General features: G+C 34.2%; 1 protein-coding gene across 3 annotated transcripts in view; it reads left to right on the top strand.

The window, feature by feature from the left end:
* NAALADL2 (N-acetylated alpha-linked acidic dipeptidase like 2) overlaps positions 1-24,674 on the top strand; it is a 1,154,148-nt gene that overhangs the window by 691,900 nt on the left and 437,574 nt on the right. For all 3 annotated transcript variants that reach the window (XM_055569014.1, XM_055569015.1, XM_055569016.1), the window contains exons 7-9: positions 13,077-13,169; positions 16,708-16,913; positions 21,106-21,225. In XM_055569014.1, the coding sequence (XP_055424989.1) occupies positions 13,077-13,169; positions 16,708-16,913; positions 21,106-21,225 (419 nt within the window). The remainder of the gene's footprint in view (positions 1-13,076; positions 13,170-16,707; positions 16,914-21,105; positions 21,226-24,674) is intronic.

The raw sequence follows: 24,674 nt of genomic DNA, 5'->3' as shown, positions 1-24,674 counted from the left end.
AGTTGGTGATGGACAGGGAGGCCTGGCATGCTGCGATTCATGGGGTCGCAAAGAGTAGGACACGATTGAGCAACTGATCTGATCTGATCTGATGTTATATAACCAAATGAGATCATACTGTACACTATGGAATTTATTTTGAAAATTAAATCTCTACTTTAATATGATATTAAATTTAATCTTTCTTAAAATACAGACTATATTAAGTTTTAGTAATCACCCTAGTCTTTGTATAGTGAGTTTATACAAACCAATATCCAGTCTAGACCTAAAAATCATATTTCTTGTAATGCAGTATGATCCTCCTTTTCTTTTTTTTACACTCACTTTGTGAGACCAAGTCACTTGTTCTGCATGAGTCTTATCATCTTGATTGTGGGATGCTTCTTTGTGATTTGTATTCAACTAATTCTTCTAATTCCTGTAAACCTGAAATTAATTATTAGGGTTTATAATAGAACACTCAATGTGTTTAGAAAAAAAAATTAAGTACATTTTCTTGAGGCTGATGTTTTTATCAGTATCCAGGACATGGTAATGCAAGTCCCATTGATTCATGTGAGGAGAGTCATGAGGGACAGAGTTGAGTCCTAAGACTGGAATAACCCCTTTGCATAAGCGTGCACTTACTGAAGTATCTATTGAAATTCAATTTCTGAGAAAATTTCAATATGACAGGAAGAACATGGTGTTTGGGACAGGTCCAATTATCAGTTTGTATATGTTAGTGTGGATATTCTAGTTGCTTGGTGCCAATCCTTTCTGATTTGTCAGCGTATGCTACATCAATGGATAAACATTTAAAATAAGACTTTTAGTCTAGAACATATAATATCCAGTCACTTGTGACAGTTCAAAAATACCCTTGACAACAGGAAAACCCCATGTAAAAAAAATGGAACACCCACATGAGTATGGTATATATTATAATTGTATATAATCCAGAGCATTTTATACTCAGTCAGAGAGGCAGTTGGTATTTAGGAAGAATTTTAGAAGATTACAAAGTCTCAGTCATCAAAACTGTGATTCTAGAGCAGATTCCATTTCTTGGGATGCAAGAAAATTGAAAAAATAATTCAGAGCCCAATCCACGAAATTCTAAATTCTGGTAGCCAAGAATGAGACAAATATCTGACTAAAATTAGGAACTCTAGGAAGAACTTTATCTTGGAAACAAACAAATGGTTAATCATTGCAGCTGGAACTCAAGAGTTAGCAGCAATTGTTAGTGCTTAAATCTCTCTAAATGATGTTGGAATTTTTCCTAGGTACCGGGTAAGCTTACAGTGCAGGTGGAGATGAAGCTTTGTTAGCTATTGGGGAAGAAGATGACTGAGAATCAGTTCATAACAGCAACAAAAATGCAAGACAGAATTATCACTGGAATATAGTTTCTGAAGCAGATAATTTTTCCTGCAACATGATTAAATTAAAGACTGGAGAGAGGCAGCTGCTTTTATGTCTTTTAGCTTTGACATTCCTCACCCTATTTGAATACAAATGTTCTCTGAGTGGAACACATTTTTGTCATCTTGAAATCTTTTGAACTTCACATATCAAATGTAAAGCTGCCATCCAGCTATGGAATATGAAAGACAGAAAACATTTAGTAAACATGAGCTGAAAATGTTACCTTAAAGTAGTAAGGCACACACATATATATATATGCTCTGACTTTTCAAGTAACGAACTGCATCTAAAGGTTCCCCATGATTTTCTAATTTCAAAAGTATTTTTATTATTTTGAAATACATTCAAACTTATAGAAAAGTTGCAAGAATAGCACAAAGAAAGTTCTTCCTCACCTGCCTACAGGGAGGCTCCTGCTGCTGCTAAGTCGCTTCAGTGGTGTCTTAGCAACCCCATGGATTGTAGCCTACCAGGCTCCTCCGTCCATGGGATTTTCCAGGCAAGAGTACTGGAGTGGGGTGCCATTTCCTTCTCCAACAAGTAGGCTACAGAATGATAAACAATTGCATCTGAATTCTCTCATGATGACATTCTCTCCTGCACTAACAGCAGTACCGCTGCAAACAGGAATTAAACTTTGATGCATTTCTACATGCACTCCAAGGCCCCATTCAGTTTTTGACAATTGTCCCAGCAGTGTCCTAAATATCAAATAGCTCTAAACTAGTTTCATGTCTTGAAGTTATCAAGTCTCACATTTCCTTCAATCTGGAATAGTTTCTCCTTTTCCTTTTTTTCATTACTTTATCTCCTTTAAAGCTTAAGTGCCAGTTATCTTCAGAGTGTTCCCCAGTCTGGGTTTATCTGATGTTTCTTGTGAATAAGTTCAGGCTCTGAATCATTGGCAGTAATGTTATGGAAGCGAGACTGTGTTTTTCTCATAGCTCATATTAATTTGTTCTATAACTGATAAAGCTACCTTTAATCACTTGATTAAGGTGGTGCCCACTAGATCTCATCAAAGTTACTCTTTATTCTTTGTTTAAAGTAATCAATAAGCGTTTGAAATCACACATATATCTTACCCCCAACATTTCTACCTTCATCTACTAGTTTCAATGTTCATTGATGTTTCCTGCCCAACTAGTCATTGCCAAGATGCTAAGGGTTACCTTCTAAGTCCACATTCCTTCCATTCTTATCAGTTGGCATTCTCCTTTAAAGAAGAGCTTTCTTGGTACTTCTCTGACAGTCCAAGTGTTAAGATTCCACCTCCGTAACTGACATAGGCAGGACTTCCTAATCCAAATATTTTTTAGTTTTTTTTAATATTACATTTATTTAATTCAACGTATCCAAAGTATTATCTCTCTATTGCTGTCAGTATGCATGCTTAGTAAAGAAATAATTTATTCTTTTTTTCTTTCTAAGACTTCAAAGTCCAGTGTGTATTTTACATTTATAGCACAATTAAATTAAAACTACATAAATTAAAAAAAATAGATTTTATGCTTTTAATGGATTGTATTTTATGGATAAATGGATTATATTTTATGGATAAAGATCTTTCTGAACTAAGCCACTGGTCATTAGGTCAAACAATTTTAGCTTTTAAACATTTTCATTTAAATCTTACATTCAGAAAACAACACAAGTTATAAGTACATAGACCAATTACTTTTCACAGTTGAACCCACTCATGTAATTTATGTATCTAAATCACCTATGGGGTCTTCAGTCTTTTTTTGTCTATGTTTTCTTTGCTTATCATTATATGATCTTGCCTTTACCATGGTTCCTAATTTTTTTTCACGGAAAAGCATTTTATTTTAATATAGGAGTGTGTACATGTAAATCCCAAACATCTGATCTATCTCTCCCTCCACAGTCCCCCCTGGTAACCATAAGCTCATTTTCTGTCTGAGTCTATTTCTGTTTTGTAAATAAGTTCACTCTATTATTATTATTTTTAGATTCCACATATAAGCAATAGCATATGTCTATCTCTGTTTGGCTTACTTCACTTATTATGATACTTTTCAGGTCTATCTAGCTACAAATGGCATTATTTCATTCTTTTTAATGGCTGAATATTCCGTTGTAAATATATACCACATCATCTTTATCCATTCATCTGTTAATGGACATCTAGTTTGCTTCCATGACTCGGATGTTGTACATAGCTCTATAATGAACATTAGGGTGTATAGTATCCTTTTGAATCATGTATTTCTCTAGATACATGTCCAGGAAAGGGATTGCAAGATCATAAGGTGGTGTATTTTTATTTTTTAAGGGATCTTCCATACCAATTTCTCCATTGGTTGCACCAAGTGTAGGAAGTTTCCTTTTTCTCCATACCCCCTCCAGCATTTATTGCTCACAGATTTTTTGATGATGGCTTTTCTGACTGGTGTGAGGTGATATTTCATTGTAGTTTCAATTTCCATTTTTAAATAATTAGTAATGTTGAACATACTTTCATGTGCGTCTTGGCCATCTGCATGTCTTCTTTGGAGAGATGTCTCTCCCTAATCCATTTTATGCTTCATTTATTAATCTCTCTTTCTAAACATGTCCATAAATGCACAGTTTGCCTGTTAAGGCATCATGTATATCTCTTTGTATTGTGTTCTTTTCATTTATATTGTATCCATGTCTCTACATAGTATTTTACATTTTAACAGTTGCACATTTTATTGCAATTTTCTAAGTAATTTCCCTGTTGAGGAAATCTATGTTGTTGTCTGTAATTGCTATTAAAATTATACTGCAAAGAGTTCAATTATCCTTGTAGGATAAATTCCAAAGCACAAGATTGCCAATGTTATTGCTATAAAGAGTAGTATTACTTTAGCAATGGGTATTTAGCAATGCCAACAGCAATAGATGTGCTATGAACATGAAAGTTTATCTAAGATTTTACTGATATTTATCATTAAAATGGAGAGTGTGATCATAGTACTGATTTTAGTGAAGGAAAACAGGCTATGTGAACATTTGCTTTCAGACATGGGTATGGACTATTACGAAACAATATTATTAGGATCAACATCGTATGTGGGGTTGTACCTAAATAAATGAAAGGCAGTGTTTTGCTACATTGCATGCCATTATTTGGACCTGATCTTGGGCTTGTGACTCATAAGGAAGCCCTTCTCTCAGCTGGAAAGAACCAATGTAATCTTAGCATCTTTGTAAAAGAAATTGTCTTTACTTTCTCAGACCTCTATGTTTCTTTTAAATAAAAGTTAACTTCAAGATGTAGAAGAGGGCAGGTAAAATAATTTGAAATCTGTCCATGCAAACGTCTAGGAGCTCTGTATGAAATATAAGAAAAAATGTTTTTGAAAGCATCTATCAAAAAAAAAAAAACAAAACAAAAATGTAAAATGTCCAGAAAGATACACAAAGACAGAGTGAAAAATCAGGGAAATAAATAGAAAAATTGACCGTATAATTTTCAGGTGTTGGGAAAGGTTATGGGTCCTGAATTAGGTAAATTAGAGTGGGAACATAGCACTCACATGGGGACAAAGGACATGGTTATGGAGCTATAGGGAGCGATGAGTTGTAACTGCTGCTGCTGCTAAGTTGCTTCAGTCGTGTCCAACTCTGTGCGACCCCATAGACGGCAGCCCAACAGGCTCCCCCGTCCCTGGGATTCTCCAGGCAAGAACACTGGAGTGGGTTGCCATTTCCTTCTTCAATGCATGAAAGTGAAAAGTGAAAGTGAAGTCGCTTAGTCATGTCCGACTCTTAGCGACCTATTGGACTGCAGCCTACCAGGCTCCTCCGTCCATGGGATTTTCCAGGCAAGAGTACTGCAGAGTTGTAACTAACATCTATATAAAACCAGGACCATGGAGTTGAAGTAGGAAAACTGGAAAGGAATCCTCCTACTGATGAAGAAAAGCTTTATTCTGCTTGAGCTCTGGATAAAAAATAAAAATACAAATTTAAATGACTTTAGAAATTTAAAATCCTGGTTTAGAATTTTTACTAACATTGTAATATAGAAACACCAAGCCAAATATTTAACATAAAATTGTATCCAAGCCAGAGATGCCCCTGGGATGCCTGGTAAAAACAAAGGCAATGCTGGGAAAATATGTATTGGAGATATACTAAGCAAAAGAAATATGGAATAATTATATTAATGTAGGGGGAGAACTTAGGGTATAATTGGGATAGAAATGATGTAAAGAATAATTGTTCTTTGAGACCCTATGGACTATACAGTCCATGGAATTCTCCAGGCCAGAATCCTGGAGTGGGTAACTGTTTCCTTCTCCAGGGGATCTTCTCAACCTAGGAATCGAATCAGGGTCTCCTGCATTGCAGACAGATTCTTTACCAGCTGAGTTACCAGGGAACCCTATTCTAAATAATCTATATAGAAATCAGGGAATAGTAGCAATTCCAAGATTGCATACATGTAACTAGTCAAAAAATATAAGAATGCCAAGATAAATTGATAAATTAACATATGGGAAACTATAAAATGTCTCAATAATTGACAGAGAAAGTATGTAGAACACTGAAATTAGAGCTACACAGTTTTCAAGCTTGATTTACTGGACCTATGAATGATAGGCTGCAACCATGTAATCGGGAGTGCATGTTCTTTATATGGGACATTTATAAAAATGTTTAGTCTCTATTTATCATTTATAATAGCCTGCCAGTGTCACAAAATAAATCTCACCTAAAATCAAATTATCAGCATATAGACTTTGCTTTCAGTTCATTAATTAAATTAAGCTAGACATCAATATTAAAGCAGTAACCCATACCATGTATTTGAATATTTTGAAAATTTTTTGGACTAATACATTTATTATAGAAATAGTTATCATAGAAGTTTAAAAATGTTAGAATTTGTGAGATAATAACACTATATATCAAAATTAATTTACTTCAGCTACATAGAAAATCTATAGCCTTAAAGACACATGTAACAATTGAAAGGAAATGAGCTAAACATCTTGAGAATTTAGGTTAAACACACATACACACAGAGAATACATTAGGCAAAATTTAACACAGATACTAATAAGCATAGAATATAATATTGTAGCAAGAAATAAAGAAAAAATGATTGAGGATCCATAAACCTGAAAACTTTTTTTTTGTAATTCTAATAAATTAACTAAACTCTAGTAAAACTGATGAAAAGATTAAAAAAAAATAGAATAAGTAAATTGATGTTAGAAATAGAAGAGGAAACAAAACCATAGATAAATGAATGATTTTTTGAAGAACAAGAATAAAATGAACAATTAAATACATTTAGAAGAAATAAACATAATCAATTTGCTTATATTGATTCATAATAACAATTTGAAAATATTAAATGAAATAAAATGAAAATATACAATGGGTGAAAATGTACTTCTCCCTGCAACACACACAAAAAATACCAGTACCAAATAGTTTTATATACTAAAACTGCCTCTCCTTTGTAAAATGGTTAATTTGTGCTGTATAAACTCTTACAGAGTCAATGAAAAGAAGCAAAGATCCCTAAATATTTGTGAGATCTATAATCTACATATCAAAATCAGACCATAAAAAATAGACAAGTAAAATTATTAATGTCACTTATATATGCATATATTCTAAAAGTATTAGTAACCAAACACACAAAAAAACATATCATGACCAAGAAGGGCTTAATCCAGGAATATAAGCATTTTTTTTAACGTAGTGAGAAAAACTTTCAGTTATCTCAAAAGATGATTCAATATCTGTTTATGCTAAAACCTCTTAGCAATGGAAGATATAAAAGTGATCTTACTTTTAAAGGGAATTTCCCAGAAAGCTGTAGCAAATAACTTAAAAAAAATGCAGTTATAGAAACAATTGTAGTGAAGAATACAATGCTAGGACCAAAGAATGCTGCTTTTACTATACATTCCACAGTGCAGTGGCAGTCCTAGAAAAAATGTTGAGAACAGTAGATAAGCTATAAAGATTTAAAGGGAAAAAGCAAAACTATTTTTGGTATGTATCTAAGTGAAATTAACAAACATTAAAACTCAACAGATTAAATATTAAAACCTATAGAAGAATAACAAGAAGGCATTTTATAAGACTAATATATGAAATTACATAGCATGCTTACACATTGTAAAATAATTTTAAACACTATATTTTGTTACTATAGCAGGAAAAACTTAGTTTAATAATCATGCAAATCTTTTATAAATAAAAATAAAAAAATTTTTAAAAGAAATAAAATTAGCTGAAATAAATTGAGAAGTATACCATAATAGATAAAAGATATAATTTTCTCAAATGGGTTCGCTAATTTAATGCGATCCTAATGAAATCCTGAAATGTCTTTTCATGGCACATGGCAAACTAATATGAAAGTTTTCATAAAAATAGGCTTGGAAATTTCCCCCAAATTGAATAGTTAAATTAGATGATGATGTGATGCTGGTAGTAGTGGTGGTGATGGTGGTGGTGGTGGACCCAGTATTTCAGTCCTGACAAATTTCTGTTAATGAAAACACTATCAGTTCAGTTCAGTTCAGTTCAGTCGCTCAGTCGTGTCTGACTCTTCGCGACCCCATGAATGGCAGCATGCCAGGCCTCCCTGTCCATCACCAACTCCCAGAGTTCACTCAAACCCACATCCATCGATTTGGTGATACCATCCAGCCATCTCATCCTCTGTCGTCCCTTTCTCCTCCCGCCCCCAATCCCTCCCAGCATCAGAGTCTTTTTCAATGAGTCAACTCTTCGCATGAGGTGGCCAAAGTACTGGAGTTTCAGCTTCAGCATCATTCCTTCCAAAGAAATCCCAGGGCTGATCTCCTTCAGAATGGACTGGTTGAATCTCCTTGCAGTCCAAGGGACTCTCAAGAGTCTTCTCCAACACCACATTTCAAAAGCATCAATTCTTCAGCACTCAGCTTTCTTCACAGTCCAACTCTCACATCCATACATGACCACTGGAAACACTATGGCCCTGTTAAAATGAGTTATATTAGCATTGATAATAACAAATCCATGTATAAATAAGAACTCAATATTAATATTAATGAAGTTGCTTCATTAATGCTTCATGGAAAAACAAAAAACGATCCAGTGAGAATTAGTGTATGAGTGAGTGAGAGTGTGTGTATATGTGTGTTTGTGTGTGTCCTTCAGTCATATCCTTCTCTTTGCAACCCGATGGACTGTAGCTGCCAGGCTCCTCTGTTCATAGAATTCTCCAGGCAGGAATACTGGGATGGGTTGCCTCTACCTTCTCCAAGGGATCTTCCAGACCCAGGGATCAAACCCAGGTCTCCTGCCTTGCAGGCAGATTCTTTGGTCTGAGCCACAGGGAAGAATTAGTATGTTTGTGTGTCAATGGTATTATAAATTGTAAGGCACTATATCATAAGGTAATATTTCAAATAGTTTGCAGTAAATTTGTACATACAGGTTTTCTTACTGCTGAACTTGAAAAAAGTTAATATTGAATCTTAGAAAACCAGAGATGATTCTTCAGCTGTATCTAACTCAAAAATAAAATAAAAATATTAAAAACAACAACTATAAGGTCATGACTCCCTCATATAAAGTTCATTTATCTGAACTGTTTGGAACAAAACTAGAACAGGAATTAAATGTTAAAAACAAACATATGATTCCAGCTCTATCATGTTTTGGAAAAGGCAAAACTGTAGAGACATTTAAAAGATCAGTGGTTGCCAGGAGCTTAAAAGGAAGGGAGAGAGTAAAAAATAAACAGGTACAGCACAGAAAATTTTTAGGGCAATGAAATTATTCTATGTGATATTATAATGGTGCATACCTGTCATTCTGTTTATGTCAAAACCCATAGAATGCACAGTACAACAAGTAAAACAATGTGATTTATGAAATTTATAGACTTATTAATATTGTCTTATTACTGGTAACAGGTATTGATCATGCTAATGGAAGATGTTCCTGGTATATTACAGTCCATAGAGTCACAAAGAGCTGGATTCAACTGAGCATGCATGCATGCAAGATGCTAAATAGAGGCAGGGGAGAAAGGGTGTTTGGGAATCCTGTATTTTCTGCTCTGTTCATCTATATTTTTAAAACTGCTCTATAAAAACAAAGTATACTGATTTTAAAAAGTAAACAAAAACATGTAGCTCCTTATTTAGAACCACAATGCTCAGTTCTAAGTAGATTTTCTTTTTTCATATATAAGGCACTCAGGTATTCTGTTCAAGTCTCTTTACTCTTAGTTATAATTTTTTTAGTGTAGTGATTTTCTATTTGAGCTGTTACTTTGGCATGTTCAAAGTAGCTCAGTGGTAAAGAAATGCAGGAGACACAGGTTGGATCCCTGGATTGGGAAGATCCCCTGGAGGAAGAAATGGCAACCCTCTCCAGTATTTTGGGCTTCCCTGGTGGCTCATATAAAGAATCTGAGATAAAGAATCTCAGAGTATCTCAGAGAAAGAATCTTCCTGCAATGTGGGAGACCCAGGTTTAATTCCTGGGTCAGGAAGATCCCCTGGAGAAGGGAATGGCAGCCCACTCCAGTATTCTTGCCCGGACAATTCCATGGAGAGAGGAGCCTGGTGGGCTACTGTCCATGGGATCACAAAGAATTGGACACAACTGAGTGTTCATACTACAAAGAAAGAAGCAACTTATTTGCCATAATAGTTTCTTCGGGCAGGAAGAAATTCAATTTCAACTTCTTGTCCGCAAAGTGTGTGTGTCTTGCATTTTTTTTTTTTTAAACTTAGTTGCATCTGACTGTTTTACAACCCCATGCACTGTAGCCCTCTGGCTCCACTGTCCACAAGATTTTCCAGACAAGAATACTGGAGTGGAGGGCTCCCCTGGTGGCTCAGCGGTAAAGAATCTGACTGCCAGTGCAGGAGACACAGGTTCAATACATAGTCGGGGAAGATCCCACATGTTGTAGAGCAACTAAGCCTGTGCACCACAACTATTGAGCCTGGGCTCTGGAACCAAGGATCTAAAACTACTGAAGCCTGAGCACCCTGGTGCCTATGCTTAGCAACAGCAGAAGCCACTGCAATGAGAAGTGCACCACAACTAGAACATAGCCCCTACTTGCTGCAACTAGAGAGAAGTCCATGCACCAATGAAGACCCAGTATAGCCAATAAATAAATAAATACAATTATATACATTAAAAAAAAAAAAAAAAAAGAACACTGGAATGGGTTGCCATTCCCTCCTCCAGAAGATTTCCATATCCAAGATCAAACCGATACTTCCTGCATTGGAAGCAGATCCTTTACCACTCACTGAGCCATGAGGGAAGCCCCTAGTTTGCATTAGCTGCTTTCTAATTGTCACCCCCTCCCCAACAGTTTTACTTGGCTGCCCTAGAATGTCTCCTAGGGAAACTACCTTTCTACCAGTACTTTCTTCCTCCCCACCGCCCCAGTCCTCAGACAGCCCAATTCAGTTCAGTTCAGTCACTCAGTCGTGTCAGACTCTTTGCGACCACATGAATCACAAAACGCCAGGCCTCCCTGTCCATCACCAATTCCTGGAGTTCACTCAAACTCATGTCCATCAAGTTGATGATGACTTCCAGTCATGTCATCCTCTGTCGTCCCCTTCTCCTCCTGCCCCCAATCCCTCCCAACATCAAGGTCTTTTCCAATAAGTCAACTCTTCGCATGAGGTGGCCAGAGTATTGGAGTTTCAGCTTTAGCATCAGTCCTTCCAATGAACACCCAGGACTGATCTCCTTTAGGATGGACCAGTTGGATCTCCTTGCAGTCCAAGGGACTCTCAAGAGTCTTCTCCAACACCACAGTTCAAAAGCATCAATTCTTCGGCGCTCAGCTTTCTTCACAGTCCAACTCTCATATCCATACATGACTACTGGAAAAACCATAGCCTTGACTAGAACAACCTTTGTTGGCAAAGTAATGTCTCAGCTTTTTAATATGCTATTTAGGTTGGTCATAACTTTCCTTCCAAGAAGTAAGCGTCTTTTAATTTCTTGGCAGCAATCACCATCTGCAGTGATTTTGGAGCCCCTCCCCCCAAAATAAAGTCTGCCACTGTTTCCACTGTTTCCCCATCTATTTCCCATGAAGTGATAGGACCAGATGCCATGATCTTCATTTTCTGAATGTTGAGCTTTAAGCCAACTTTTTTACTCTCCTTCACTTTCATCAAGAGGCTTTTTAGTTCCTCTTCACTTTCTGCCATAAAGGTGGTGTCATCTGCATATCTGAGGTTATTGATATTTCTCCCAGCAATCTTGATTTTAGCTTGTGCTTCTTTCAGCCCAGTGTTTCTCATGATGTACTCTGCATAGAAGTTAAATAAACAGGGTGACAATATACAGTCTTGACGTACTCCTTTTCCTATTTGGAACCAGTCTGTTGTTCCATGTCCAGTTCTAACTGTTGCTTCCTGACCTGCATATAGGTTTCTCAAGAGGCAGGTCAGGTGATCTGGTATTCCCATCTCTTTCAGAATTTTCCAGTTTATTGTGATCCACATAGTCAAAGGCTTTGGCATAGTCAATAAAGCAGAAATAGATGTTTTTCTGGAACTCTCTTGTTTTTTCGATGATCCAGCGGATGTTGGCAATTTGGTCTCTGGTTCCTCTGCCTTTTCTAAAACCACCTTGAACATCTGGAAGTTCATGGTTCACGTATTGCTGAAGCCTGGCTTGGAGAATTTTGAGCATTACTTTACTAGCATGTGACATGAGTTCAATTGTGCCGTAGTTCCAGGATCCATCAAATACAGGATTAACACTTGTGATCATCAAAGACCTTCAGAGATCCCTTCAGGGCTGTGACTGAAGTCCTTTCTGATTGGCGTCTTTGCTTCTTTGCTGTCAATTTTTTTACTATCTAGCATGAATAGAAAAACTCAGTGAGGCAGAGCAGTTGGCAGAGATTTAGAAGAGAATTGAGAGACATATAAACGTAAGTACAAAACTCCAATATTTGAAAATATATGTAGCTTTAAAAATGTTTATTCTTTTAATTTGTGTAATGCTTTCCAGTTTTCAAAGTGACAATGTAGTGAATCAAAGAGAAAAGGTAAAATTATCTCCACATGTGATTTGTTTTGAAGCTAGGCAAGTATTTAAAATTGTTTGCAAATATTTTTATCTGATTGTTATTATTTTTTTAAAATAGAGTTGCCCACATATCCTTGAGATCTTGTTCTGTGTGTTTTCCTGTTTAACCCCATTGAGGTTTTTAATATGAAGTTTAAAATTGCCCTTTTGGGAGGGAGGTAGGAGGGAGGGTCACGTTGGAAAACACATGTACACCCATGGCTGAATCATATGAATGTATGGCAAAAAAAAAACCCACCACAATATTGTGAAGTAATTAGCCTCCAATTAAAATAAATTAAAAAAAATAAAAATTAAAAAAAAAATAGCCCTTTTATGGCTCTACAGTTCTATGAAGCTAGAAATTGCATCTTAGTCATTATTGAATAATAAGCACCTAAAATTGTCTACACAAACTTTCCAATGCATATTTGCAAAAAAGTGTGACATTTGTTACCTAGAAAAAATCAATTGTTTGGAATAATTTAATGATATATTATAAATGAATTTGGGTGTTTTAATAAAAAATAAAACAGCAGAATTAAGAAAAACAAGTGTATTTTAGTTTTGTTTTTGCTTTTTTTTTTTTGCAGAGGAAAGAATTGTGAACATGAAAATTCAAACAGTCACAAAATTTGAAACAGTTACTAATGTTGTTGGATATTTAAAGGGTGTGACCTTTCCAGGTAAGTAGACCCAAGTATTTATAATCTATATCTTATATAATGTGTTAGTTGCTCAGTTGTGTCCAACTCTTTGTAACTCCATGGACTGCAGCCCTTCAGGCTCCTCTGTCCGTGAAATTCTTCAGGCAAGAGTATTGAAGTGGGTTACTATTTCTTTCTCCACAGGATTTTCCTGACCCAGGGGTTGAACTGGGGTGTCCTGCATTGCCAAGTGAATTCTTTTCTGTCTGAGCTCCAGGGAATCCCATCTTACATATCACAAATGCTCTATAACAATATCATAGTTAAATGTCCTGCTTTAGAGGTAATTAGGTTCATGCTACTTTAAGAGGTGGGTGATATATAAAAGCAAGAAACAGGTCTTTATTCTATTTCATACCAAATCTCTTCAAAGATAAATCATACTAAAGAGTATAAAAGGGGAAACAAAACAGAAAAAACAGAGTTTAGATTTGTTAAACTGGCATGTACCTTTGAGTGAAAGCTACAGAAGTCATTGTTTTTCTTTTATTCACTATTACACCATTGAAGATTTTGTTTTTATAAAGACCATATTTAAAAAAAAATAAAATATTTTACTTTTAATTTTTTTTTTTAAATAAAAATTTTGGTTTCAAATATTTCAGTGTTAGTCTGTGTCCCATCCCTAATCCTTGGTTCACCGACAATTCTGCCTAATGTCTGTGTGGCTTTAGGTTTTGAAGATGCGTATGAAAAAGTTCACCTGGCTAAATTTTAAATAGTTTTATACCTTGTTATGGGATCTTATGGAAACTTCAGATGATGCTGTATAGGCTAAAGAAGTGAAAATAACTCACAAATACATTCATTATCTAATTAACGTCAACACTTCTGAATACATTGTGAGACTGAAGGACATCACTGTGTGTGGTGCTTGTTACATACAGTATAGAATGCAAGTCTTTTAGTACATTTGTGCCACCTCTATTTATTTGGTAGGGATATTTACTCAAGTTCTTTTTGGAGAATTATCCGTCTCCATTATTTTGGTCAAATTGACCCCGTAATTGCTAAGTCAGGGAATTTTGAGATCAAGTTTAACATCCCTGCCAAGTTTCCTGCCAGCCAACTCTAAAAATTCATGGGCATCTTCTGTTTGATATCCTTACAGTATTAGTGTTGAACAACCTCTGATTTTAATGTCTTTAAATGCAAGATATAAATGATTTTGGAGATTATTGCTGTCGCATTTCAACCATTTTAGTAAATTTCCATCATAATAATCTCTAATTGAAGTATTAGAAATATTTATCATCATTGCTACATTTCTTAGTTATTTTTGAAGAAAATATTGAACTGAATTATATTAGATTTAGGATAGAAAAGCTTTCCTTATTGACACTCAATGTAGAAAAAAAAAAACCAACTTTTTAAACTCAGTTTAATTAATAGTATTCCTTAATGTATAATATGTTTCTCATGTTTATTTGCACTTTACACAAAAATATTGATCATTCACATGCTTTCTTTATTTAATGACTCTGAAAATTAGAAATGGCATCAATTAGTATTTAGTTTTCTAGATATGGTTTATCTAGAATGAGGGCTTCCCTGGAGGCTCAGATGGTAGAGAATCTGCATGCAGTACAGGAGACCTGGATTCTCTTCCTGGGTTGGGAAGATCCCCTGGAAAAGAGAATGGCAACCCACTCCAGTATTCTGGCCAGATGATTCCATAGACAGAGTTGCCTGGCGGGATACAGTCGACGGGGTTGTAAATAGTCAGACACAACTGAGCAACTAACATTTACTCACCACTTATCTAGAACACAGACAATTCCAAACAGAATTTTTACACATATCTGAGTGAATCAATTCAACATTGCAGGCAAACTATATGTGTGTGTGTTAGTCATTCAGCAGCATCCAACTCTTTGAGAACTATCGGACTGTAGCCCGCCAGGCTCCTCTGTCCATAGCGTTTTCCAGTCAAGAATACTGGAGTGAGTTGCCATTCCCTTCTCCAAGGCATCTTCCTGACCCAAGGATTGAACCCAGGTCTCCTGCATTACAGGCAGGAGATTCTTTACCGTCTGAGCAGTCATACTATATATACCATTAATTAAATGTTAATACACTGTTGATGGATTAAATTCATTGTTGGTTCCAATATCAGTGAGGAAAACTAAAATTGCTTCCCTCAGTAATGTTTCCTGTAAAGTAGCTTTTTGATGCCATGAAGCCAAGAGGTGATTTACTCCTTCTATACATGTGTAGTACTTACTATGTGTCAGGAGCTATTGAAAGTGCTTTACTTACTTAAAACTCCAAACAACTGAATGGAAATAGAGACACAGTTGTAGAGAATAAACATGGATACCAAGAGGATATATCTATATCTATATATAATAGATAATGAGAATTTACTGTATAGCACAGGATCTTTATTCTGTGTTCTCTGATGGCCTAAATGGGATGGAAATATAAGAAAGGGGATATAGGTATAGATATAATTGGTTTACTTTATTGTATTCCAGAAACTAACACAACATTGTAAAGCAACTATATTCCAATAAAATTTCTAAAAATAAATAAAATTAAAAAGAAAAAGATGATGTATGCACTATTTTATACCCATTTTATGGTTTAAGACGTTGTCATGAGCACCTGAACAAGCTTGGCAAGGTCATACAACTAGTAAGTCAAATACCCTGGATTCCATCCCAAGCAGGAAGTCCTTAAACTCTGCACACTTAACCATCATGCTATGGAACATCTGCTCAGAAAATGACACGTAATGAAGAAAAACATTTTTACACAAATTATAGGGCTACTTGCTGAAGTAAATTTAGATGTGTGCCAACAACATTCACAGGCAACAAAATCAGAGGAAACTCTGGAGATGCATTTGTACTACCTTATTACTGACAATAGTCAGTTAAATATGTTGTTCAGAATCCATCCATGTGTCATGGAGACCTTTCTAGTAATGTATGATTCTATGAAATAAAATATGTGAAAAAAGAGTAGTTGGATGACTTTTTATGATGATTTTTTTCCATCAAGGAAAGGAGAGGGGTTAAAACTATAAGTTAGAAATGAAAACTGATTCCCTAAAAACTTCATTTATTGCAAAATTCCTACATGTGTACCAAATTTTTAACATTTACAGTGACTGAATAATTGTTCCATCAAATGTAAGAATAGTTCATTAATATTTACTGAGCATATACACATTGTTTATAGGGCACTTCCCACTACGATTCTGGAAAAATGTTAGATAAGGTTTTCATTGTGGCATATTTGTATACTTCATTAATTAATATGCATGTTTCAGAGGACAGTAATATGGATCTAAGCTTTGGATTCATAATTGAGCTCAGCAGCTGCCTCTGCTTTGATATACACAGATGTGTGAATCAAGACAGTGGGTGAAAAATGTTAACGTAGTCCTAATTATTAGAATAATTTTGCATAATTGTTGCTTGGTTGTGCAATAGGATTATGTAAATGTCATTAAATGTATTGTTAAGGTTTATACTATGTTTCAGTGGCTCTTGTTTCCTTCCATTTTCAGACCGTTATGTCATAGTTGGCAGCCATCATCATACCGCTCACAGTTATGACAGACAAGAATGGGCCAGCAGCACTGCCATGATCACAGCTTTTATCCGGGCCTTGATGTTAAGAGTTAAGAAAGGGTGGAGACCAGACCGTACCATTGTTTTCTGCTCATGGGGAGGAACAGCTTTTGGAAATATTGGCTCCTATGAATGGGGAGAGGTAAATGTACATGAATTACTGTGCCTTGCTCTCATAATTGCACTGTCATGCTCTCTATCTCTCGCTTTCTCTTGCTCTCTGGACTAGAGTAGACAAGGTAAAACTGATGAAGCCGTTAACAGGAATGTGCATCTCAACCAGAGTGTTCTGTATGCTCACTTGCTGCTTCTAAGTCACTTCAGTCGTGTCCGACTCTGTGCGACCCCATAGACGGCAACCCACCAGGCTCCCCCATCCCCGGGATTCTCCAGGCAAGAAAACTGGAGTGGGTTGCCATTTCCTTCTCCAATGCATGAAAGTGAAAAGTCAAAGTGAAGTCACTTAGTCGTGTCCGACTCTTAGCGACCTCATGGACTGCAGCCTACCAGGCTCCTCCATCCATGGGATTTTCCATGCAAGAGTTTTGGAGTGGGGTGCCATTGCCTTCTCCCTCACTTGCTGTGATCACCTCTAAGAATGCTAAGGAGTTAGATTTAGACACAGTGAATTGTGTGTGGTCTGCAACTATCTTATTCTTGTTGCTACCAGACCTACAGACTCTAATATACCTGCACTGGGGTTTACCTGGTTATTATGTCAATCCTTAGATTGACAGGCCCTGGATAAGAAGTGATCAAGTGATACATACCATTACCTTTTTTTTATAAACCTTCCAGCAATTTTCTGAAATTAGGAAACAATCTTATGTGTTAAATGTGTATTAACTTGGCATTATATCTTACCTAAACAATATAGAGATTGCACTGAAAACAGTAGTTTCTTTTTTTCTGCCATGTTTTTGCCCTCCCATCAATCCTTCCTCCTATTCTTACACCCCATCTCCCTGCTCCTCCTTTTCTACTTGCATCTCTACCTATCTACTTACCTGCCTACTTGCCTAACTTCTTTAGCTAGCCTTTGTTTTGGAGAAGGAAATGGCAACCCACTCCAGTATTCTTGCCTGGAGAATCCCATGGACAGAGAGGCCTGGCAGGCTATAGTCCATAGGGTCGCAAGTCAGACACAATTTAGCGACTAAACCACCGCCCAGCCATTGTTCAAAGGAAATCTTGTATGCAATGGATTACAGTTAGAATACAACTGGAATAAATTTTTAGATGCGTCTGATGTGTCTGTGTCTCACAAATACACTGTTTTTAATGGGATATGACAACTTTGGATTGATTCCACATTTACAGCAATAAACACATCATAAAACTCTTAGATTTTCTATTTACTCTTATGATTTTATAAAAAGAATTTTAACAGAAATAAGAATTTTAAAAAACCTACGTAAGTTTAACTAGGAAAAATAAAAACATTTGATATTCTAGTTTGTTTACTATGTCAGCTTTAGAGGGAAAAATCCCAAATATATAATGAAAAATTCTCGTTTTGTTTTTCATTTAATTACTCAAAAATGCACAAAATGGCTATTGGCTATCAAAAAACAATCAAAAAAGTATACAAATGAAGCTAGAAAACCTCTTTTTTAATTTTAGAGAAAGATGTTTCAAAACAATAAAAATTTTACAGTTGTAAAGTTTATCAAGATTCATACATTGGAAATCAAAATACTTTTCTGTATTTAAATTAGTATATGAATTTTTTTCCATTACTCAAGAAAACTAATTCAAATAAAGAAATTCCATTGCTGACAGAATCTTTTAAAGCTGACAAATTTTTAGTAAGATGTAAAATGTATTAACTAAAGCAATCTCTCAAACTTCTATTCTAAATTCCTTACTTTACAATTGAAAAAAATAATTTGGGGAGTACATATGTGATATGGGCTGATTTTAATAATTCAGAAATTTTTTATCACAAAGAAAACAATGTTTTAGTTTTCTTGTAGCAATAAGGCACATTTTAAGAAAATATCTTTAAGATTCTTTCAAAAAATGTATTCCAGTATTTCATACAGCCTTTTCCATAATAATTTTCAGTCAATTCATTTTAATTCTAACTTAGCACACATATTTATAAGTTGTGTTCTCAAAGTAGGCTTGTGCAACAATAGTAGTTCCTAACTTAAATTCCTAAATATCACTAACTCTTCTGCATGGGGAAGTATATTGCAAATAGTCCTGGAATTTATTTGAGCATCATGCATGGTAACCATATATTAATTCACTATTGTGACCTTTTATGTATGTGATCAATTATATTTTCACCTTAAGTAAATATTTTTTGTAGTTAATAAAATATTTTATTTATTGACTCTGTTGTACCTTTTGGTCATTTTATACTTTCTCAAACAATAGATACTAAAAATACAACTGTTACACTGTAAGAGTCCATAGGAAAAAAATGTTTCTTATAGAAAATGCTCTTCCTATTCAAAAAGGTTAGAGACCTCTGTCTTAAAGTATTTATGTGTATATGCATATTTGACAACTAATTATACACCCACTTTCTGGCTTTTTCTATGACTAGATGAGCAAAAATATATAATAAAGAAAATAGTGAATACTGTGTAATTTAATTATTAGCTCATAAAATGTACTATTGTAAACTACTGTATCTTAGATTATTTCGGTATAGTTCATGGAGTATTTATGTAACAATCAGGTTGAGGAGGAATTTAGAAAACTTAGTTTTCCTGTTCTGTCTACTCTTATCAAACCTACTTTTTGTGAAAATGGAAGACTTTTTTCTTTTAGATGAAACCAGTTTGTGCACTAAATATATTCCCTAATGAAGATGAGTGAGGAAGAACTTGTTGACAGGTCATAATGCCCTTTCTAATTTTGTTTTGCTCAGGATCCCCTTGAAATGCAGAGTTATAATTAAAATATTAGGCTATACTGGTCAGATGGAATTTATAGTGATAGAGTTATTAGATATTTGACTCAATACTGATTTTGATCCTTGAAGAGAATTATGACATTCTACTAAATAGGTTCTTTAAAAAATGTACCATCTCTCCTGTGAAGAATCTTCATCTCAGGCTATAATGGAGATACTATAGATTTTGTAATCAAAGAAATCAGATTTCAAATCTTCTGTACAACAGAACATGTGATCTTAGGCAAGAATAATTTCTCCAAGGCTTGATTCCTCCTAAAAGTGTACTAATGTCTATGTTATGAGGTTCTCATGAGAATTAAATGGACTGACTTATAGACATTGTCAGTGTGGTAGTATGTTAATAGAAGCTTTTTTTTTATAGCTCTTGTGTAATAATGAACATTTTTAATAACAACATTATGTGTAAAGCAGAGTACTTAAGCTTAAAGTTCATCATATCTATTCAAAATATTTATTTTAAAATGAATTGTCTTTTCACCTCTTTTACAGAGGTATGACTGAATTTTCAACATAAACTAAGAATAATATTGATGTGCTGGATATATAAGCCTTTATAGACTTTCATCTGATAGTGTTCGAAGAAGAAAAAAATATTTTTAAGGCATGAAGTAATACAATTTTTAGGATGTTCTTATAGAACTGACACCATGATAATTACTCATTAAATATTTGTGTAGGAAAAGGAAGAAAACAACAGAAGGGCTTCTTAGAGGTAACTTATCAATAGGATCAGTGGTCTTCAGTTTTTGGAATTTGTGTTTAGCAGAGAAGTGAAATAACTAATCTATTGAATCATTTTATGCTAGTTTATGGGTGAAATGCATCAGGTTTTATTTCAGGTAATCTGTGCAGGGCCACAATTGTATTATGCCCTATTTTGTTCAGAATAAAGAGCCACTTTATGCAAACACTGAAGTGATTTATCCATGTCTGTTTTCTAATTCAAAGTCTATAAAATTAAATGCTGTCATAGAGCAAATATCCATCCTGTATTCTGAAGTTGAATCTCATACTATATAAACCATATAAGGATATTTTTCTCTTAAACTTTTACATTTTTGAGGGACATGAACATGCTTTAAAATATTGTATTGTATAATGTATGGATATACAATAAGGAGTATACTTATTTAAAATGCATTTTAAATATTGTATTTAAATATTTAAATACTACCCTTGCTACCATTATTTAAAATACATTTATGACCCTTGAGTACTCTATTAAATAGTAAGAGATTACTTTAAATACAAAATATAAAGTATTATGCAAGGTAATGATTTTAAGTAGGACATGTTTATTTTTCAACATGTAACTGATAAAGTAGAATCTGTCACTTTTACATATCTTAAAGATATATATATATATATATATATTTTTTTTTTTTTTTTTTTTAAATTTCAGGATTTCAGGAAGGTTCTGCAGAGAAATGCTGTGGCTTACATTAGTCTCCACAGGCCTATAAGGGGTAACTCAAGTCTCCACTCTGTTGCTTCACCGTCTCTTCAGCAACTGGTAGCTGAGGTAAGATGAACCACTTTCATAAAATGATTTTGTAAAACTGCCTTCTTCTCCGTAATCTGGTATTTCTTAATATTTTTATTTTTTTAAAATGTACATGAGACTATCCATAAGTGTTTTAAGGAATGATTTATTCCTGACTTTTTATTGTCGTCTCTTCAACCAACGTCCTATGTTCTGAAACTCTTTATTTACTACACTTTTATGGTTATAGTTGTAGGTGTGAATTATACATCTATAGAGAATGTGTGTAAAAATGTAAATTTATTTCTTAAAAATTGAATTTAGTGCTTAATTCCCAATTCTGCCAATTTTGGCATGTTGTGATAAAATTGGTTACTTGGGGATTTCTTCTTCAGTTATGTTTTGAGTAAATGTGGGTCCTCTTCTATCTTTTCAATCATGGGGCAAGCCTCCTCATAGCAGGACCCATGTCTTTTTCCTAGAATATAATGAGAACTTGATTCAAGATACTTGGAAAGTATTATTTGAAAAAAAATTATGGAAAAAGAAAGCGTGTTTTTTCCTAAAAGTACCTTGAAAAAAATTCATGCCGTTTGTGATAATGCCTTTCTATAGTTATCTATTTTTTTTTAATTTAGTTACTCCTCATCTGTTTCAAATAAATTTTTGAAACATATTTCCTCTTTTATGGGTAGAGTTCACACTTTTATTTCTGTACTCTTTCTATGACTTTCACCCAGATGACATGTGTTATGTTTAGAAATGAAAGCAATCGTGCCACTACTCTAGGGTGGTTTCCTCCCAATTCCAAGGGCTAATGATATATATTAGAAAATGACCTTTTAGATGCCCACAGAGTTTGCAGTATCACAGACACTGAATTAGAAAAAGAGAGCGATAATGAACAGTGCTTTGAATTAGCCACAATTCTTGTTTGAAATGTAATGCAAACTAACATTTTATAACTTTCATAAAGTATTTTCTAGTTTAATAGGTTTCATTGACATTTCCATATGTAGTATAATAATGAAGACATTATGAAAGATGAAATAGATAAATCTGGATGTTTAAGATCAGCTAAACCTCAATGTGTGTGTCCTAAATCATATCCAGATCTGTAAGTGAGTCCCTCCTGCTCTTTTACTGCTTTGAATTCTCTAACTTTCTTAAATGCCTGGGAAAAAAGGCACAAGAGGAGAATCAGTTGTAGATGTCTCTCTTAGGAAGTTAAGATATTCCTGAGTAAGTGGGTTAACAGGAAGAAGACATTATGAACTCAAATATCCAGTTAGTTTAAAAATGATGTTGTTTCCTTCTTTTGTATTATAATTTTCCTATTTAAGAATCTTGAAAGATATGTAATCACTGACATTAATATACAAAAACAAACTGTTTAAGGACTTTATAGTGCTTAGAACTATCTACCTATACTAATGTTAACTCTAAAAAAATGTCTGCAAATATAATACTATTTCAAATGTCTTTGTACATGTCATAATAGAGGGCTTTAAAGCAGTTTACAATCTAACCTAAAAGTCTGAGTATATGGCATGGTTTCCAATAATGACAGATGTATGTCCTTATTTGTTAGTAGAGGAAACATTTTGTTCTACATTTGAAAATAATTATATTAATACTAACCTAAGAATGAACTGGAATCTGTAATGAAAGAAAACTTCTTTCAGTTGAGATTGTGTGTATCTCTGTGTGTGTTTTATAGAACAATTTGGAAGGGTAGTATTACCACAAGGTCAAACAAACCATGGCATAATCTAAAATAGTGGGGTTTACTTACCTATAGATATTTATGTTATTAATATAGAACAAACATATGATAATTCAAGGTATATTTGTATACAAAATTTTAATGTTACATTTTTCTTTAAGATATACAAGTGCCCTTAAAAATATAAAAGTCAAGAGAACCAAAGGAAACAAACCTTAATAATGTGTATGATTTAGTTAATATAACATTAGTGGCATATAAAAGAAATATTTAAAATGTTCCTTTCAAAGAAAGAACTTAATTATAACATCAGGACATAATGTAACTTCACTTACAAAGACAAAAATATTTTATCAGTCTTTAGTATCTTTTAATTTCATCAGTTTATTTAAATCCTTACCATATACAAATGTCAAGTCCCATATAATCCAGTATAACTGCACCTCCCCTCCGCCCCACAATTAAGCAAACAGAACACATTCAGAATGATTCAACATGGAACAATATTTTCTATAAAGAAAGCACACTGACTAAATTGAAGATGACAAAAGATTGTATAGAATTAAGTACTCTGGTATAGTAAGTACAAATTCTAGAAGACCTTGCTAAGTTCATGTGGTGGACATCAATCTGTTAGGTGGAATTTTTAAATAATTAATGTACAGTACTGCCTTTATTTAAAAAAATAGACACAATATAGGCTATTTTATTTAATTAGAACCTTGATGAATACCAAAGTTATGAAAAGGTTTTCCTAAATCAAACACCTTAAACAGCTTAAACCTCATTAATAATGTGTTATTCCAATCAAGAAAGATGGTAGACTTCTCTATACGTGATCCATCAGACAGTTTAGTAAGGATTTTTGTTTGTTTTTATTGAAGACTTACTACATAAAATGAGGTATAATTTACCCTTATAATACTCTCCCTTCTTGTGTGTACATCTTGATGCTTCTTGACAAATATATATATTTATTTAAGCACCACCACAGTCAAGCTATACAGTATTCCTATACTCACAAAAGTCCCATCAAAACACTTTGTATTCAGTCTCCTCCCTTCATCTCCAGTTCCTGGTAAACACAGATCTGATTTCTGCCCTTGTAATTTTGTCTTTCAAAATACCATAAAAAATGGAATCATGCAGTGTGCAGCCATTTGTGCGTTGTGTCTTTTCCATAGCATAATGATTTTTAAGATCTACCCGTGTTGTTACATGTGCCAGTAGTTCTACAGCATCTTGCTAGACCTCTAAGGAAACAGTGAGTCATGACTAGGGTAAGTGCAGTGCCTTTGGACTCTGGTTTGATATTCTAAGTTTGGTTTCAGAAAATAAGCTATTTACCTGGGGTTATCCCAATAAAGTTGAACTAAATCATCCTAAGTGAAAGGAATGATTCCATCCTAAGTGATGGAATCTTTCAAAGATTCAGAAATCTTTAATTAATCTTAATTCACTTCAGTGTTTAAAGGTGTTTCCTGGGATTATTGAAAACTTGATTTAAAAAAAATTGCCCAAAGAACAATGAAAAAATTGATAGCTACCAAAGTTGGGTAATTAGAACATGAGAGTTCATTGTACTGCTCTTCTCTTTCTTCTTTTGGGTTTATTTAGAAATTTTCATTATAACTTGAAAAAATAATCTCAATGTACTTAATTTTTCTAAGCTATAATGCTGATAACTAACAAATTATTTTGTCCTCTGAAAGTAGCAATAATCTGCCAATGACTTACACATCAAGTGGTAATAAGGACCAAT

This window comes from Bubalus kerabau, chromosome 2, assembly GCF_029407905.1.
Source record: "Bubalus kerabau isolate K-KA32 ecotype Philippines breed swamp buffalo chromosome 2, PCC_UOA_SB_1v2, whole genome shotgun sequence".
In the NCBI taxonomy this organism is placed as follows: Eukaryota; Metazoa; Chordata; class Mammalia; order Artiodactyla; family Bovidae; genus Bubalus; species Bubalus kerabau.
This window is presented reverse-complemented; position numbering and strand designations above follow the sequence as displayed.